The sequence below is a fragment of the Lampetra fluviatilis genome, chromosome 15 (assembly GCF_964198595.1).
Source record: "Lampetra fluviatilis chromosome 15, kcLamFluv1.1, whole genome shotgun sequence".
NCBI classification, from domain to species: domain Eukaryota; kingdom Metazoa; phylum Chordata; class Hyperoartia; order Petromyzontiformes; family Petromyzontidae; genus Lampetra; species Lampetra fluviatilis.
Genome location: NC_136289.1, coordinates 13,064,116 through 13,084,049, shown reverse-complemented (window position 1 = coordinate 13,084,049; position 19,934 = coordinate 13,064,116). Strand labels below are relative to the sequence as shown.

The following is a 19,934-nucleotide window of genomic DNA, read 5'->3' as shown; positions in this document are numbered from 1 at the left end:
ATCTAAACGAAAATGGTTAGGTGTGAGATTCAGACTCGAGTGTTTGCATTACATTGCAATGGTTTCTAGGCACACAAACGATTAAAGCACTTTAAATTGGGGATACTGCAGCAATGAAACTGATTGTGTTAATTACAGGACACGGGATAATTAAAAACAAACTATAAAGCCCCGGGTGTCCTCCTAGCCAATGTGATGGTGCCACATTGATCACGCGATCACAGTGAAGTTAGACACGGCAGGATTGGCTGGGAAGACACGGAGGGGTTTGTCATTTCATTTCGCAGACGCCCTGGCTTAATTACCACATTAACGACTCGCGGCTTGGTGTTTCTTAAGTGAATAAGCGTAATTATGTCACAATGGCTAAAGCAGGAAAAAAATGAGGTCTGCAAAGCCGGAGGCATTCGTTAGCGGTAAAATTCATCACACAACAAAACCACGCCTTGCTTCATATAGCATTTAATAAAGTATTTATCAATAAATTAGCACCCATTTCCTGCTGGGTGGACTGTATGGAATGACGCTAATACAATTTCGTGCTGCTTTTATTGCACGTCTTACGCAAACCCCAAAATTAAATCAGTCAATTATTTATAATTGTTACTTCAGCGGTACGAAATTTTAGAATTGGTGTGCCTGGCAGAAAAATGCAAATACAGGCTTCCTAAAAGTGCCTTTAAATGTTCTCTATAATTCAAGAATGTTAAGCCCCTTCGTCAATCGACTTTTGGATGAAGGCCACTTCTTCCACCGTTTCAGTCATTGGGGTTGTTTTTACCATACTTCACCATCAGTGTGGGCTGCTGAAGGAGGAAGGACCGTCTAGGATCAATTCAGAAATCACTCGCCAGGGATGTTGGGCATGGCCACAAATCGAACATGGTTCACTGGATTCATAGTACGGTGCACGCTAACCATTGCACCGCCACCACGGTCCTCGCAATACACGATTTTACAAAGTTCCGCTCTGCCGCATTCCCGTCTCAAGGAATGAGGCGCAACAACGCTAACCCTGTGGGTTACTCCGCGAGCCAGACACTCCCACTTCCAATGGGTGAGCATACGAAAGCTAAGACTAAGCTGCCCAACAATGTTGGCGAAACATAAAACAGGGGCCGTGAAAAGCGCACGCACACTCGTGACTGCTCTCTGGAGGGACAGCCCACACCCATGCGTGCCTCCGAGCTGCGTGGACTTGCAGTCCATACCACAGGCGAGCTCAAAATATAATTCCTTGAAATAAAAAGTATATAATAAATATGCCATGAAGAAAGGAGCATTGTCCTGAAACGTCACCTATTTTACACGTTTCCTTTTAAGGCAGTGTTCTTGGCGGGCATGTCGAACTTTTTTGTAATTTGTGCTTTGTACACCAATGCCGACGCAGTATCACCAAATAATTTGTCATGCAGTTCACTCTCAAATGTTCAGGTTGCGGAGTGACGGTGCTCACCCACACATTTTCGAAGGGCATGTGCTGGTTTAATTATCAGCTGCTCCTCACTTGTCGATGGTAAATGACTCAGTGCAAAGGTGACTGCAAATGGGTTTCTTGGCGAGCAAACTGATTTTATTTTCATGCTTGTTTCGCCAGAAAAGCCTCACAGAATCTCAACTCTTTTTCAGGAGGGTCCTGCCAAGTTTACACAGTAGAGGGCGATGATGCGGTGTGCAATTTAAAAATGTGTACATTTGTAATGATTTTTTTTTAGCATCGGGATGATTGGCCAATATCAATACAGTAACATGAAGTTTCTTATAGCTACAAGAGGAATCCTGAGGACCCGAAAAACTCCATGCAGAACAGCGGGAGAGCAAACACCACACAATGGCACCCGAGTCAGGAATCAAACCTAGGATTTGCTGCGGGGAAAAAGTGTCACCCCTGCGCCCTGCTGCCCAATTTCTATAAGAAGCAACAGACGAACTACACATTACATATCTGAATCATATTCGGTCTAGGTTAACAATAAATGGTATCACCTAATTTGCATACATTTGCATTACCCGGGCAACCCCTCCCAGTTATCCCGTAAATAATAAATGAGCGTTAATTGTAATTGAAATGCGTACATACACTTATAAACACATTAAAATGTATAATATTTTACATGCCCAAACCCAGCAACGAATGCTAAAATTGTACACACACGGATAGACTTTCATGTGCCCCAAGCAAGAGCGGCAGATGATTACTCCACAACTGGCTAAAACCTAACAACTCAATTAAGCTGTCCAATCACAGTGCCTCTGCCGTGGAGCATATTCACCCTGCTCCTGTGATCTTCAAACTTGTCCCTGGAACATATTTTTATTTCAAGAGCGTACACGGTGATCCCAGAGAATTGTCACAATTGTTTTCAACAACGATTCCATTTCTTAAAAAGGAACTAAATGCATTTCCATGTTAAATAATGCACCCGGAGATCTGAGTTTGATTCCCAACAATGGTTTATCATCAGTGGTGAGTAATATGTGGACCGGTCCTGGCACCACCCACCCCAACCCCTTTTTCACCAAGCTGCACTCACCAGCATGGCGAAGCGTGATAAAAACAACCCCCATAACCGACCCAGCATGAGAAGGCTTTCATCCAGCAGTGGATTGACAAAAGATATTGTTATTGTTGACTGCAAAATAAGTTATATTTCTCAACGTGTATTTGTCATGTATTTGTTTCAAAATACAAATGAAAAAATACCGAAAATTATCTGCCAGATTGTATTAGTAATGTGGGTTACTTAAATTCTCTGAACTAAAATAATAAATAAACATGCATTTGTTTACACAGACTTTGCTCATTAAAACAATTGTGCATCATTTCCACCGGTGAGAAATGATTGCATTTTCAAAAGTCGAATTACTATAATGACAATAAGTAACAACAGCTGGCGCTTACAAGTGTGCATTTGGCAAAGAGATATAATTTCAAAAGTTATACAAAATTTTGGTAGTTTGACAATGTGAATGGTAAACAAATGAGCACGCAATGGCCCATGGGTCATCCTTCATAATTCCACCCATAGCAATGGGCCAGGGAGGCCACTGCACGAAAGCCACACGCGCACATCACGTCCGTAAGCACCACATGCACTCTGCGTAAAAATGGAAATGTCTGTAGTTGCAGATTAAGTGTATTCGAGAGTCCATGGCATTAGCTTTTGACATTTAAAAATGACAATGCATCAAGCGAATACATGCGACTCTTTAGATATGAACACGAAGCACTTTGCGCTAATTTGCTGTTAATATCCGAATTTGAATTGTGGCGTAACGCATTCAACTGCACACGTACATCTCCACGTGAAATGTTCACCTCGGTTAAGTGAAAAACTTTGAAGCAAACCACATTTTGGAAGGGTCATTGGGAAATCCCTTCACGTTTTGTTTTTGGCATTGCGCTCACAAACGGCTGCGGCACGGGTAAAGGGTATGGGGGGGGGACTGCTGTGCAAACGTGATGAACACAACGCTCAAAATAGAAGCCCTCACGTCCATCTGACTAAATCAGGATTTGTCTATGCACCACATGCGCGCACTGTAATGAGCACGGTGTGCGAGCGTTTGAGGTTTCATTGTATTAAAAAAAAAATCAAGTGCACGGGTGAAGTTTTTTTGTTGCTGCGCTACTATGAAATCAGTTCAGAACAACAACTTAAAATATATATGTGCGAACCATCGGCCAAAAGAAAGTGGCTTGTAAATGGGTCGCGGAAACATATTAAAAAAATGGCTTTTGTCTGGCTTCAAAGAGCCGGCCTAGTCACGACTCAACATGATTTTAATCTACACTGTTCCTGCACAAATGACCCACACACATACACGTAAGAACAGATAAATGGGCGAATATTGCAAAGGCGCGCACGCCGAAAGCTGTCCTTCTCAAAGCTTAGCCGCCAATGGCTCGAAAAGGCAACACCGCGGGAATAAATTCCTTGTGCGTTTAGAATCAAACGATCCCAAAGATGGTCACTGATCTGAATGCCATTAAGCACTGGGGGGGCCACAGTCTGGAAATTAGATTGCGGTTCATCGAACAAAAACAGATGCTGTTACTAATATAAGCTTGGCGGAGGGGGAAAAAAATGCCATGGCGGCTCTGTCCACTCATGCTCCAGTGCTCACGACACAGCCAAATGTTGCTGGGCAAACAGTCCCTGAAGATCTCATGAAAAAAAAACCCCGGGGCAAGATGAAAAGCTGGGGGTACGAATTATTTGTTTAGTTGTCCCTTCCATGCTTTGACATTGGTCCACATTCGACGTAAATGAAAATAATCACAATCTTACAAATCTAAATTAAAATATTTGTAGATACATTCTTTACAGTTTATCCCCCACACAAACATCAAAGGCAAGGCAACATAAAGAGACATTAAATAAGACCGTGCTGAATATTTTCACCAAAGTGGAAACATGACATCTGCAGTTCGTTTGATTGTAGTGCATGCTACAGCAATATATTCTACCAATTCAAACAATATTTTGGAGCAGGGGGGAGGGAAACACAGTTTCAACCAAGTGAAATAACAAATCACACCAAGGTAATGACTTAACAACACCGCGCTGTTTTGTTCATTCGAAAATGTCAATACACAGCAGGGGCTTACCTTTTTGAAACAAAACGGAAGGACGTGCACAAAGATGTCGATGGCGATGCTCATCTTGTAAAGTGGTGTCAGCCTCTGACTAGAGAGAACAACTTGACCCTGTCCTCAATTTACACAAACTTCAGCGCCTGATAAAATACGTTGTTTAACCCACTGGGGGTTTTGTTTTTCTCTTCTGCCGTTTTGCCAGAGGTCTTTGACGTCAGGAAAACCAGTTAGCTGTGGCGGACAGGCTCACAATTGAGCACAGTTTATTCCCCGCTTGCCCGCCTGGCTGCCGATGCGCCCGTCCCACCACTAGGCTGCGACGCATACGCTTTTATCTAATGCCTGCACCTATGTCACGCCCCCCTTGGCAGCGAAGGCGAAACACGAGCACCCGGTCAAATTAAATATAGCAACCACACTCTCAAACACAATCCCCATATCGCTACCTTTCATACGGCCCACTCAGCCGATGGCCGACCGATACATTTCCTTCCCCTTCCCGAATCTCTGTTGTAGCGTAAAACAGACGCCAAATGGGGCTCGGATGCCCTGGCAGCTGCCTCAGCCTTACTGGGTTATACCCGTAATCCCAGGGGAGGTTGGGGCAACCGGGCCAAGCCCCAGCTATTCTGCCCGTCCCAGGAATTTGTGTCCGCCGTGATCCCCATGCGCTGCTCGAACTGCGGGAGACCTGCAGTGGCCCAGGCGGGGAGCCACGTCACCTCGGACTCTGTTGGCCCACCGTGGCTGGCGGTAATTGAGAGAGGCACGGGATCGGATTTTACGCGATATCTCACACCGGGCCTCACACCTCGCAAGCCTCATGTGAAATGACATAGCGCAAAGTGAATATACTTACTGATGGCTAAATTAAATTGAGAAGTTACCCGGCCGATACGAAAAACTTAGTTTAAATTATAAATAAAAAACTACAAATAAAATAATAAGTGCTATATGATTTTTTTTATTATGTACGCCTTGTCCAAATGTAAATCAACATATGTTGTAGATTCTGGGTTTATCACCATTAAAAATGCCAAGATTAATCATGCTTTTAAAAATTCTGTAGCTCTGCTAATAAAACGATCCATATCACAATCATGATCAGTCACGATAAACTCACTGCCAGATGAAGGGCTCCCCAAGCAACCACCATCTCTCATGGCCTTGCGATGGAAACGAATCCATCTAGCAACCTGCACACGAGCCGATTTAATAGCTCCATCTCCACAGCGAACGTCCGCTCAGACATGTTCCCTCGTTTGAATGCCATTCCATTTTTAGGCTCGCCCACCGATCATCATCTATTCTTGCGATGTGTACTGTCCAACCCCACCTCGTAGTCAAGATGATATCTTGAAGTTGCACGTGCTGACTAATCCCAGCATTTTTTGTTGTTTCTCTCAGTGGGATTTACAAACATGCACCTCTCCAAGCTCTGTTGTATGCTTTTCTGACCCATGGCACATTGACAACCCGTCCCTACTGGACAGCTGTAAACAGAGAGCTCCATAGCTCATTGCATTCCTCCAGCACAAATAAAGATTCTGATTTAGACCGATTAAAAAAACTTGCTTTCTCAATCATGTATCCTTTCAACAGTCCATTTTAAGGGAGAGTGGGAAAACTGAACTCCTTAAGATCCAGCAATCTACTCCTTACTTGATCACCACATGTGCAAACACAAGGCAGGAGGCGAACCACCTGTAATGCGGACGCTCCGATGCACTCTAACGAGGTGACGAGCACAGTGGTGACTCAGAGCTCGGCTGCTCACCTGAATGCTGATGTCGGTATCGGAGGCCCTGCATGAGATTTAGTACACCTTCACAATCCTTTCATGCCAATTATGTGCCATCACCGCAAATACAAAAAAACATAAGCACATTTTAAAACCTGTCAAAGTGGCAATTATATTGGCCTGTGAAAAATGTCTCTTGCGATAAATGGAGAGATTGAGAATGCTGTATGTGGATCACGTGCCACATGCACAGCAGCAGGTTTTCAGTGCTTCACTGCACAAACAAGATCCTGCATTACGGCACTGCAGTAATGTGGAGTTAGCATTTACATCACGAAGACGCCCGTCATAACCTCCCTCAAAAAATGTGCCTATGTTGTCTGTTGGTCTGGGGGGCACAAAAACGTAGCAAACCCAAGTCTCTCCCTGACGTTGAGATTTATGTATTTGAGCTAATCGTGAAAAAAGATGAAAGAGATGAGATTTCTGCCAGAGAGACGTGCATGATCCACCTACAGTGGAACGATCATCCGGTGGTCTGATTACAGTAAGTGCTCCCTACATCAGCAAAATTGGCTCGGCTCCCAATGTAGGCTCCCAATGTATTTATTACACGTAAGGTGAGCCAGACATTGAATTACGCAAGAAAAAAAATCTGAATTTTTTTAAGGAAGGCATTTATTTACAAAAACCACCTTGGAAACTGTGCATCGCTCCTCGACTTTGTGGGCTTAAGAATTCAGAACAAAATGTGTATTATTTTACGCATATAATCTCTGCATTTATGTGTGCATCAGCAATGTGTTTGTTTGCACAGCAGCCCATTTGCTGGACATACCTCGTTGCTGTAAGAGAAGCTGCTTTGACTTATTTTGTTTTGAGTGTAGTTCGGTCAAGATGGATTTCACTGCTTTGCCAAAACAGGCAGTCGCGTGAATTAAATATTTGTGCAACGAGACTCCATTAAAGCCCATGCAAGGCATCTGGAAGAATGACATTATTTTTGGTAAAAAAAAAGGATATGACTTCATTTAGTATGCAGGGCTCATGACCATGACAACACGCCCCGAGTGAAGTAAATATAACCCTGTACAGTGTTGTCACAGCCACCCTACCCCGTGACCCCTCTTGTCTGAATGACATGCCCTCCTCCTCTCAAACAAAATAATTGGGCGAGCCCACATTTATTATCCCGATATAAGTCACCGAATCATTTACTGTGTGGTTTTCCATAAAACTGTGTTCCTGTGGTGTATAATTTTTGTTTAGAGGAGGTCAAAAACTGTCTGCTTTTGTGAGAATAATTTCCCACATCAACTCCCGTTGCCATTACTTCGTGAGCATATTATAAGCAATGCTGCATACGACAGCCACTCATTTTCTAGTTTTGCCCAATTTTAATCATGGCAGTATATTTTTAGCCTTCCTTTTTTTTGTTAAAAAAAAAACCCTGAAGGCTGCAGATTTGCAGGCAACAGGCAATTACTCACGCTACACTCTCCGCCCGGGCAGGGGGCGACGGTCAGAGCCAACGCCTTTCTCAAAGGCTCCCCCCCCCCTCCCCCCTCCCCGGGGTCCAGCAGCCCCACCAGGAGCAGCGCCGGGCACGACGTGGCTCCTCTCGGGGGGCCCCCACAATTCCACTTTTAGACATGCGCCAAGAAACCCCACCCGGGGCCCAAAGCGAGGGGTGGACAGGCGAGCCGGGGAGGAAGGCAGCTTTTGTGTTCATCCCACTCTTGTGGGCTGGCGGCGGGGGTTGCAGTGAAAGAGTATCCACGAAATATTTACGGTGCCGATAAAAACGCACAAACCGTGAAGTGGAGAACGCGACGTAGGCCATTCTATTAAGCGCTGGCCATTTTCCCCTCGCCGTCCTAATATGCGTAAAACATAAGCTAATACCCCGCGTGTCGGTGCGCCGCGAGATTAAGCCTCGCTTACGTAATTAACAAAATGGCCGGGGCAATAAAACGTGGTGGTGTCCACCGAACAGAGCGGCGGTCCAATTACGGGGAGTTGTGGGCCGGAGGCGATGGGCCCACCGGCAGGGCCGAGAGCGCACGGGCCGCCCGCTGCTCAACATGCACTTCAGAGCTCCTCCTCGTCGGCTGGCGGGGGAACAATTAGTCTGTGGCTGGCATGCAGAGCGGCGGTGCACGAGCCACCCGTAATGAGCCGGCTCAACAAAAGGTCAGCTCCGAGGCTGTAATTAAAAAGCATCAATATGCGTGGGCAGCTTTATAGATTTCCTAAGAGCTGCTAAACACACTTATAACATTCGATTTTGGTGGCGTCCTTTTTTAAGCAAAGCCTTTGAGACGGCCTTTATGCTGCCGAATGCTTGATTTAAAGAGAACTACGCCTTTGTGACTGGGAAGGGGAGGTTAAGTAATAAGTCGTGCAGCTGGCACACTCCGCAACCTAGTGGGCAGTTTGGTCCTGTCCCAATGAACCGGGAAGCCAAACAAGCTGTAATTCTACACTCGATGGAGCCCTACCGCCTTTTCCCACCGCTCCTTCACACCCTCCCATGGTCCCCCGTCTGCCCCTTCATTATGCTAAAAATACGGGTTTCCTCCACAACAGCAGATGGTGTGGAGTTAAAAATGCGTACAATAAAACCACAATGCCGGTGGCTGTATGTGGCAGGATGTGGTGGTTCCGCATCAAGTATGGAAAAAAGATTTTCGGTCTTTTAACTGAACACAATAACAAACACTGTGGGCACGCAGCTCAGGCACTGTTCGCATATAACATTGTCTAGGAATATAGAATAATGGGCGTGGTGATTTTTTTCTAAATTCTTTCATGTTTGGGCCAAAATTCTCACACTGGCAGGCACCGTTGATCAGCCCCTTATGTCTGCTCCACCCATAACCAGAGTGCAGTGTTTATCACGTTTATCACAGCGCTCAGTGAAATGCGCAGCGGATGCGCCCATTATCCATAAAACACCCAACTCGATAAAAGGCAGCATCGCGGTCGATGCTGCCCACGGTCAAGCTCTATGCCTATCAAAAATTACGTCCAGCATAGGGGCGATTGAAACCAAACACAAATCGATCAAACGCTATTAATTATTGCCAGCGCCTCTCCTCCACCATTTTAGTGTCCCTCCTAAATCTTCTGTACAACACTCTCCATTTCACGTACTTAATGTGAAGTGCACAGCCGCGATTAAAACCACCACCAACCACCACCACCACCACCACCACTTGGGCTTGCAAAAAATTCAGCTGAAGTTGCAGGTTGTCTCTTGTCGCTTCTGTGAGCAGCAAAACTGCTTATCTCAATATATAAATTAGCTTAGTGTGTGTGTGCTTACCTTCCCAGACCTATCCTGTGACCAATAACAACCGGATTTTTACTTCTCCTTTCTTACATTTCTTTTTTGCAATCGTTTCATCATGTAATATTCCAATAAAAGAGGACAAACAGCAGACATGGGTGTAAAACGACAATAACGTTTAGCGTTACAGGCAATAAAACCACAGCTCAAGATTAGCATTTTGATTGTTTTGATCAAGGACTCGGCACTGCCACACACGCAGCAGCCACCAGGGACACAGTCATTCAACGGGCAGAGCGGCTGCACTCACCTTTAGCCGCTCACTTCATAGCTCGTTAACCCATTAGCGATGCCGACAGCCAAGTGTTGCGTAACGAAGAAAATCCCGGAGCACGACATTCAGGTGTGGGTGCGTGTGGCCCCCGCCGGTCACCACCACCACCACCACCAGTTGACCGCGACTTCTCCGATGGTTGCCCCATGCTGCTGCCGCTGCAGAGGCGTAAACAACCTACCTTGCCGTCGCCGTCTTCATTTTCGCCACAACCCTCCGGGCGGGGCGTGGGCAGACGATACCACAAGCCGCACGGCCGCTGACAACAACAAGGGCACTGAAAATCCCCTGGCGCGGGGCTACCACGCGGCACACGGCTTCCGTCGAGCACTAAAGTACTTGGGACATCTATTTTAGACGGGGGAGGGGGGGGGCTTTCAGCAGTGCTATAGTAACTGCAAAACGCACGTTCGATGCACCCCCCTTTTGGTCACAGAACGCCTCGGTGTCTTCCGAGAATTTGCTTCGCCACCGACAAGACAACACAAAAACGAATTTCCTCCCATTTCTAACAATCGGCCCCTGTTTTGCTCTTTGCCCATGCCACATGTTGAACAAGGCGGCACTGGCGTGCGGCGAGATAAGAAGGCAAGAGCAGCAGTGACGGCGGTGGTCTCACCTGGCGGAGGCGGGCGTTGGCGAGCGCCTGCTGCAAGGTCTCGTTCCGGCCCGCGCCACCACCGGCGCCACCCACGCCGGCGCCGCGCTCGCCCTGCGGCGCGTTGCCGTTGGCCCCATCGTCCATGCTCTCCTCGGCGCCCTCCTCCTCCTCGTCCTCCTGCATCTCTTCGTCGCTGTCCTCCTCGTCCTCGTCGTCGTCCATCCCCCTGCGGTCCCCCCGGTCGTCGTCGTCGTCCTCGTTGATGTCCAGGCTGCCGTCCTCGTCGTCAATGCTCACGATGCCCTCCTCCCTCTCGTTGACCCCTCTGATGCCGTGCCCGTTGTGAATTCCCCTGTAGTTGTTGTTGTTTTCTTCAGCTGCGCCCGCGTTGTTCCTACTGCTACCGGGCTGCTGCAATTCCTCCTCCTCCTCCTCTTCTTCCTCCTCCTCCTCCTCCCTGCCCTGTAGTACCACCGCTTCTTGCTCGTCGTCGTTGTCTTCCTCGTCGTCGTCGCCATCCTCGTCCTCGTCATCATCTTCATCCTCGTCATCTTCCTCCTCCACCGCGAGGTGGTTGTCGGCGTTTTCTCTCCTCCGCCTGCCGATGCCTCGGCGTCCCCGGCCGTTGAAGCTGGCGCCGCCACCGACAACGCCGCCCCCGCCACTCCCTCCGGCGCCGGCTGCCCCGCCGCCGCCCGCGCTCCCGCTAGTGCCGCTGGAGCCGCTGCTGCTGCCGCCGCCGCCGCCACCGCAGGTGAGCAGCTCGCGGTTCATGTCGAGCACCCAGCCCGCGATGCCCCGCACGCGAGTCAGCTCTTCTACGGACTCGAAGCCACCCAGCTCCTGCAAGCACGCACACAGACGACGCGCAACGCACAAGCGTCACCCGCAAGCTCTGGAGAAGACTGTTGTTGTGGGGGGCGAATCATTTTATCGAGCACCCCGTAATGTTTATCAACATTCTCTGCCTGCTGCTGCCGACACGTGACACGCTTTGATGCTCTTTTAGAATGAGTCAAAGTTATGGATAGTGTGTTAGGAAGACGTAAATGATACATGTGTGTTGCTAAGAATGGAGCCCGCGTTATGAGGAATCTAGTACGCTCACCGCTGCTCGCTCCACACAGATCCTCTGTGTGACTATGTTGGCTGTTGGCGCAAGTGCTGTTTGCGAGCACTTGTTAAGGTGGACAATGCACTTAAAGCTGTGGCGAGGTCAGCACCATGTATCCCCAGTACACTAGGTGTGTCATGACGCATGGATTCATATTAAAATGGATTCTTACGCTCACAATACATGCATCAAATTATGCATGCGAGAATCAATTAGTTCAAATTCGTACACGTCGTATGTAATGGGGTCACGTGACCCCTCCAGCCATTAGAGGCGCAACAATCCCCATAATGTAAAAAAAGTATCGATTCTTGAATCAAGTCACAACCCTAAATCGTTACCATTAATTGAAGAGTGGGGGGGGGGGGGTGGATCATTGCACGCATAACCTACACGCTTGCACCAGGTACTGTTTTAAGACCGAGTTTACCTAGGAGTGGACCAGAACAGGCTGGGATACCACTTGCCATCGGTGTTATCCAAGCCTAACCCACCGCGCCACTCTTCCCCATGACACACGTAGATGCGCAGGCAAGGAGCGCAACATGTGCACGGTCAACAGGCAGGCAGACCAGTGCCAATACAAACTATCGTGGCTTTAGATTATTCACCGTTAGTCGACATGGGGGCCAATCGGATGAAAATAATATGTTTACCGGCTCATTAAAATTTTAACGTACAGCAGATCATAGCAAAGTTTAACTCAATTTCATTCAAAAACCGTACGGCATGATACACGCATGTTATTCACGTGTGCAGTGACAGACTGAAATGTCCAACAGTGAAAAATCTGTTAGAGCTAGAGATTACGAAACAGGCAATGCTCATGTTTACTCATTGCTGTGTGGTTAATCAAAGGCAGTGCTCTCGATTAATAATGTTTTTAATTAAATGTATGCAGTATATAAAATAATTGTGCGTCCCATTTCAAAAGGTAATGAACAGCCTGACGGCAAGTCATAAGGTAAGAAACCACAAACAAATCCAATTTTAATAATTTCAAGCCAGAATCAAGTAGTTTTCAGAACACGCGTTTGCAGACAAAATTTGAGCCAAAGCGGAAAGCAATAACCTTCGAAGACTGCTGGATAAAATGTTCATTTTTTCATTTTACAGCATGTTCGACATCTGTAAGTGGAGAATTATTTCTCTGGTGTATTGAGTGCAAGCTACTACATTACAAACATACAACACTCATCTTAAAATGTGGGTCGGATGTCAGAACAGGAACAAAAGAATAGGTTTCAACTCACCTAATTTAAAAGCATGGTTCACCTGTTATCCTGCTCTTCAAAATATTCCACATTATTGCTACAAAGAAGGTTGAGGAATAAAGCCATAGCATTCATTGCCAGTTACTCCCCTAAAGACACAAACTCAGGAGTGAACTGACCGTTTCATACTGGAACCTTTGACAACCCACTCATCTCAGGCCACTGCTCTCAGTCCAGCCTTGAGATGTGGGGGCAGTCTTTTATGATTCAGACAGTCAGTGGATCTCAACTGCCATTTTAGAAAAAGAGTGCTCCACTTTACCAAAAAATACATGCTTTTATTCCACACATCCGTCGCTCATTTGCACCGGTCGGCATAATCAATGACCAAAGATTCCCTAACAAAGACAAGAAGTTTCCAGACATGCTGCACAGACAATTCTGTACTTAACAGTGAAGCGGGAGAACTCAAATCCTCTGCATATGAGAACTGTTCCCAGGGGGACAAAAAAAAACTTTTCCTCAACTTCTACTGGGAAATCTACGTGAAGAGGATTTCAGCAGTGATGCATTCACTTCAGTTTCCTGCTAAGGCACAAAGCCACACGTGTGACCCAAGCAACCAGGACACTCTGCCATGTGTGCCGCATAAAAAGCAGCCCAAAGCAGTGCATGATGAATCCATGGGGCTCACACTTTCGAAAAAGGCTGTCTGTTCATGAACTATTAGAAGAACTCTGCCCTTCTTATAAAAATGCACTGGCTCCCCATCTCCTACGGTGTCTGTTCAAGCTCCTTACGCTAAGTATATTAACCTCTTCATGGCCTTGCCCCACCGTACCTCGCTTCCCTCAATCTCTCCCACTACAGGTAATCCCCGACTTACGATGGAGATGCGTTACGACGACCCCATCGTAAGTCGAAAATATTGTAAGTCGAAAATGGCCTAGCCTACCCAGGAGTCTTACAGAATGGTGATAATTTAGCAAAAAAAAGCAATTTACAGTACCGTACTGTATAAACTATATGAGTGCAGTACATGCCGCGCGAAATGTAAAATATTTTACAATTTTGTCGTATCGCCATCGTAAGATCGAAATATCGTAAGTCGGACCATCGTAAGTCGGGGACTACCTGTACTCAGAACTGTTCCCACCTCTCCTTGCGCACAATCCCGTTTCTGCTCCTTTTCCCTACTTGCCCCCTTGCACTAGAACAAACTTCCCCTCCACATTAAGCAGTGAGAAGCACCCTCCCCTCCCCGTGTCGAGTTTCCGCTCCTTCCTCAAGACCCACCTCTTCTGCCTGGCCCATCCTTCCCTCCATCCCTAGGTACCCCCGTAATTCCCGTACCCAATAACCTCGCCTCCCCATACCCCATCCCTATTCACCATATAACTTTTATCTAACCCTCGCTGAACCACTCGTAACCCTTGTAAAGCGTCTTGGATCAAGGCGCTATATAGAAATATGATAAGAATGTTCTTCGCGCACTTGGCCCTTTTTCTCTCTCCACCTGGGCTCTTTGGCGATACGGCGGCAACGTTGCCGACAACAGCCATCTCCGGTCCGGGGCAGAGCACACGCAGCCCCTGCGGCTGCCTGCAAGCGGCACCTACGGTGTAACTTCACAGCCATGGCCAGCTGCAAACGAACAGCCCCCAGAGCCTTCGTGGTACCATTGCTGTTTTAAGTTAATGTGTACAAACAACACGGGGGGGGATGCTTTGCCTTGATGGAAAAATGCCTTGCCAGTTTAATTTCCTCCACACATTTCAGAAGAAATTGTCGCTCGTTACAAATTCTGGGTCACGGTTTAACCAATTAAATGCCATAATTGACTGTCATGGCCGACAGGCAGACAGATACAACCATTACGAATAACAAGTGAATAATCTCAATAATGACGCAGTGGTTAGAGCACTGTGTTATATGAATGGATACAGCAAACATCAGTGGCGAGTGATATTTGAAACCGGCCTGCCCCTACCAACCTGACATGGGCAGTAGTGACAAAAGGCTATAAATTGTAATCTTAGATGGCTAACAGCAGTAGACAAGTAGGTAAATCTTCTCCGTAATAAATGAATGAGGAAATAACCGACTGCTCTCCGATTGTTGTCAAAGGGTAACCAAACTTTAAAAGATGTATCACTCCCCACACAATGTTCGATTGCCTTGTGACTGCATTCAGAACGTGTGACCTTAGTGCCCCAGAGGGTTAAAATCACTCTGCAGAGGAGCACTCCATAACTCAGGGGACGCATTCCCAGGCCGTCCGTGATGTTGGAGGCAAAAGTCAGAACATTTCACTTATTCATTTCCTGTATATCTTTTTTTTATACGAAAGTCATATGATCACTTGAGTGCCCATATAGTTTTGTTGGACAGATTCTGTGGAGATTGTTTTTACTTAATGCTGTATCTATATTTAATTTCGAATAAAAGGCTCCGTTTCTTTTCCTGTCCAGAGGAAAAGAAAGCAATACAGTTCGAGACGCTTCTAATGTGATTAAGGCAAAGCTCGCATCTCATTGCGCACTCACAGCAGCTCAAGATTTACTTATATTAACAGCCATTAGCTGAGAGCAGTTAAAAGGCCTTACCCATAAACAGCGCCAGTGTAGCTGTTTTCCAGCCAAGACCGTAACCCGTATACCCGCAGCCCATCAACAGCCTGTGGAAGCACGGTTTTGGGTGACTGAAATAGGAAGGGCAAGGCAAAGGCCAGTGTTTGGAAGGGACTCAACTAAAACAAATTAACACCTGCCCCCTTTCGCAGTCGGTAAATCACACAGCCCAATTTATTATCAGATCTTCTGCAAGGGATCCCCTGGCCATATCGATGCGACATGAGCCGGTCGAGCAAGCAGGCGGGTAGCTGCCCGCCCTGACTGTGAAAGGGCTTGAGAAGGAAGAGTAAGATATTGTAAAAAAACACATATTACAATAGAGATGAAGGAAAAAAAACACCATCTTGGATGCGTCAGGACATCCGCTGAATTTTAACCACGCGGCCACTGTAAACACGTACAGGACAATGGGCTGTGGTGGTAAAAAACAAATTATGAGTGGGATATGAGCAGGGAAAGGGGGGGTGCTTTTCTTATTTCCAGGAAACAAATCACAAAGGCATGCATCACAAGTGTCAGTTTTGTAGCCCCCAGGGCCTCACTTAATTCAGAGGCATCAAAATAAACATTAAACCCAAACACTGCTCCACAACCTTGAACATTTCAACTCAAGGTGGCAGCCACAGTGACATCAATTATTACAGACAAGTGAAATGGCAACTGTAGGCTATACACATGTTCTTCCCCCCCACGACAAGGTCTTGCTAAAGATGCATTATTGATAGACCAGAAGCAAAGCGGCGACAGCGCAGAAATTCTCAGTAACACTTTCGTGTGCGTAATTAAAGACCGGGCACCACATTCAAATTGAATACACGGTGCATTATCACTTTCAAACAAACATAAAATAAATATCCAATCTAGTGCACTAAAACACCAGCAAGTTATGCTGATCAAAAACAGTAAAATTATGTGCATACAAGGATAAAGTAAATCGCTGAAAGAAGCTATCACCCCTTCACGAGACCGTGAGAGATGTTGGTAGCTTGGGAAGGCCTTCATCCAGCAGTTGATAGATCATGGCTGATAATGACAAAGGAATAAATGAAATCACTGAACGAAGACCATCACCCCAATTCTCAATTACCTTGACGCCACTTATACTGTAAACCTTGCCCATGGTTCCAAGCTGCCTCCTCTTCAACCGAGACAATACGTTCAAAAGAGTTACGAAAGAAAACGTCAGCCACGTGGAGTGGGACCGAGAGGCACGGCAAGGCCACGTCTGCAACGGCAGCGATGACGTGCCGCAGCCTGTGAGTCGTGCCGGCCCAAGACCAACAGAGAGCAAACGCTGGTGGTGAACACAGCCGCACACGCCCTCTGTCCCACCCATCAAGTGCCCGGTACGTCCCCCTCTGCAGTGCGTGTGTTTTTTTAAGGGCCCTTTTTTTTGGTTTTGTCAAAGTGTGAGCGCAAGTCTTATGCTTGAGCTGCCAGTGAACTCCCTTTCCCTCACCCCTGCCTGTCTAGTTCACCACCCCCCCTGTCCCCGCGGCATTCACCATCTCCCTTGCCGGACCGAAGCCCCTGGCGGCTTTGCTCCTGGCGCTGAGACCTCTTGTGTGATTGTGTACACAGTGGGTGTGCGCCGCTTTCTGGGGGTTTCAGCAGAGTTGGGGACTGCGAGCCGTTTAAAATGAGATTGTGGTGTTTCTGAAACCATTAAATATTCAATGATGGGTGTGGGTTAGGTAGACAGTGGTGCTGGCTCTCTTTCCCTCCTCACTGCTGCTGCCATTATTATTCTGCCAAGCAGCGACAAATGAAGGCCCCGTATACATCCTCTTTGCATTTCAATTGCCAACTCTAAACACACTGGCGTTGAGAGTGAAAGAAGAATGTATCAATGCGGCAACATAAAAAAAATGAACCCATAAGTATTTTTTAAAGGTCAGATGTGGCCATGACCATATGCCAATATTTGCAGTTTGCTTAAAATTTGAACAAATGGAGAAAGAGACTGGAGATGGTGTCAACTCACGGTAAACGGTGCCCAATCCCTACACGTCTTTTGTTTTGAACGAGATGAACCCAAAGAGCACACGCCACACGAGTAAATATTATTGTGCACAAGCCAGCGGCTTCACAGCAACCTTCAGTTACAGCAAACACATTAAGCGGAACAAACCCGACGGCCAGACAGAAAATACAATCAGTGGTTTCCCTTCGATGGTTCATTTAACCAACCCTCTGAATCCAGCCACCTCAATCCAATCTCACACCCTCTTGACACTACCCAGCCACCCTATCCACACCCACACGACCACTCCACAATACATTACGACCTCCCATGGGGGTTCTCATAGCACATACGTACACTGTACACTGCATAAATAGCAGCGCAGACCGAGACGTGAATATCAATAATGGAAGATACTCAGACACTGACAAAGAACCCCGTATAGCCTTAATAGAGTGTTAGGGCAAGTGCTGTTAGCCAGCACCCATGAAGGCCTGCGTGGTATATGAAGGGCTGGGTGAGCAGCACCACACCTGACAACATTTTTCTCCCCAGTGGCGATGTTTACACACCAGACCAGGTGGTCATTTGAGGCTGAATCAACCTAGGGGAGGCCCAGGACCAGTTCAGATGTTCGTCATCGGTGTTGCCCGTGAGCGGGAATCGAACTCGGCTTGCCAGGGTTCGTAGCGCAACGTGCTAATCGCTACACTGCCGCTCCCCACAAATGCTCAGACAAGACACACATGATTGAATTCATGCTGTTGATAGTGAGTGGCCAGAATAGTCTAAAGGGATGAATTGACACACAGATTAGGTCACAAATTATCATAATAACGATACTTATCCACGACCAAAAAACTACGAATACACCCGATCTCGTCAAGTCGCAAACGCTTAGCAGACTTGAGCCTGGATAGAATTTACATAGGCGACCATGATGCACAGCAAGTTGCTGCTGTAGATTGCTGGAGCTATGCGGTAGGGATCAGAGGGCAGTGCAGAAAAATCCATGATTGCACTGTATCCTATGCTTCCAAGTCTCTTCTACCTGCCTTGACCTTACAGACGAGTTTGGTGAAAAGAATGGTCAAATAAACTCCACGACCCACATGACATTGGGAGGCCTTCATCCAGCAGTGGACTGATGTCCTGTACACGTGCAAACGTAACTTTAGAACAGTCTGGAGAGCCAAATTATGGGTTTTTAGCGGTTTTGAAAAACACGCCATGTGCAATTTTAATTACACGGAAGGTGAAATCATCTTGCAACTTCTCCTTCACCAAAGCCAGTGAATCCTGCCAGCTGGTAGCTGCATGCACGCACATGAGCACATATGAAGAGCTTATGTTACCTTGGGCATGATCATTATGGCAATGACGTAGCGATACAGTGTGAAGCTCACGCGTCAAGGCTGGCTAACATTTCCGTGCTGTTTTTCATGCCACCTGCCGGTCCTGCCATGGGCTATTTGTAAAGTCTAATTGTTGTTATCATCACCGTATTATAATTATTTGTATTAACTTTATTATTTTCCACCCCCGGAACAATGGCAGTCAGCCTCATTTTTAAATCCTGATAAGAAATAACGTAAAAAAAAACAACATTGTATAATAAATGAATAACCCATAAATCTCATGTGAGGAATTTTTAAAAGGCATGAAATTCCACTGGGTGAGTCCTGTAATGAAATCAGGCACGGTGTCGAGCTTGCCAGTGGCAGCGATTCCCGGAAAAAAAGTATCGCTGCACGTAAATTATAGAAGCGGGGGGGGGAAATTTATAGATAATTTATAAATATTTACAAAATAAATAAATAAGAACAACAACAAACGCGGGGAACCTGCACACAGCAGGATTCTGAGGGGCACATCAATTATGCAGAATCCTCTTCAAGCATCTCCACAGATCATTTCCTGGGGGGGGGGGGGGAGTTGCTATTGATCAAGGCAGTGGTCACATTAAGGTGACTAAGGAGTCTAAAGGCGGACTTGCAAGGGAGGAGAGATGCTCGCTACATTCTATTATCCCGGCAAGCGGCAATAGTGTTCTAAGATAGCGGTAAGGGCAACCGCGGAAAGGCGGCAGTGGCGCTCACAAAAACCGGGCTTCGGGAAGGCGTGTTTAATTATGCATGCCGGACGTTCGAAACGGGTTTCAATTTTCGGATATTACACACAAAAAAAAAGGGAAAATGAGAATGATGAAATTTAAATATTATCTTAATAACCTCTTTCAAAGAGAACTGCTCAGCGAGTTTAAATGCAAGACAAAAACTGTAGGTTACAAAGCCTTGGAGAATCACTGTTTTCAAGTTTATTACTCATAGAAATTGTGTGTTCTAATGCATTTAATTTAAAAAACCTCAGGTAATTATTGATATGATTTAAAAATACAAATAATCTAATTATAAATACGCTTAATGAAGATGAATGATTATA

The 19,934-nt window shown here is 46.4% G+C and overlaps 1 protein-coding gene across 5 annotated transcripts in view; it reads right to left on the bottom strand.

The window, feature by feature from the left end:
- Positions 1-19,934, bottom strand: part of FBXW7 (F-box and WD repeat domain containing 7) — a 97,674-nt gene that overhangs the window by 64,389 nt on the left and 13,351 nt on the right. For 3 of the 5 annotated variants that reach the window (XM_078863276.1, XM_078863278.1, XM_078863275.1), the window contains exon 2: positions 10,587-11,411. In XM_078863276.1, the coding sequence (XP_078719402.1) occupies positions 10,587-11,411 (825 nt within the window). Of the gene's footprint in view, positions 1-4,612; positions 4,717-10,586; positions 11,412-16,483; positions 16,606-19,934 lie in introns of those variants that run through there. The other 2 variants (XM_078863277.1, XM_078863280.1) reach the window with 2 other exon arrangements.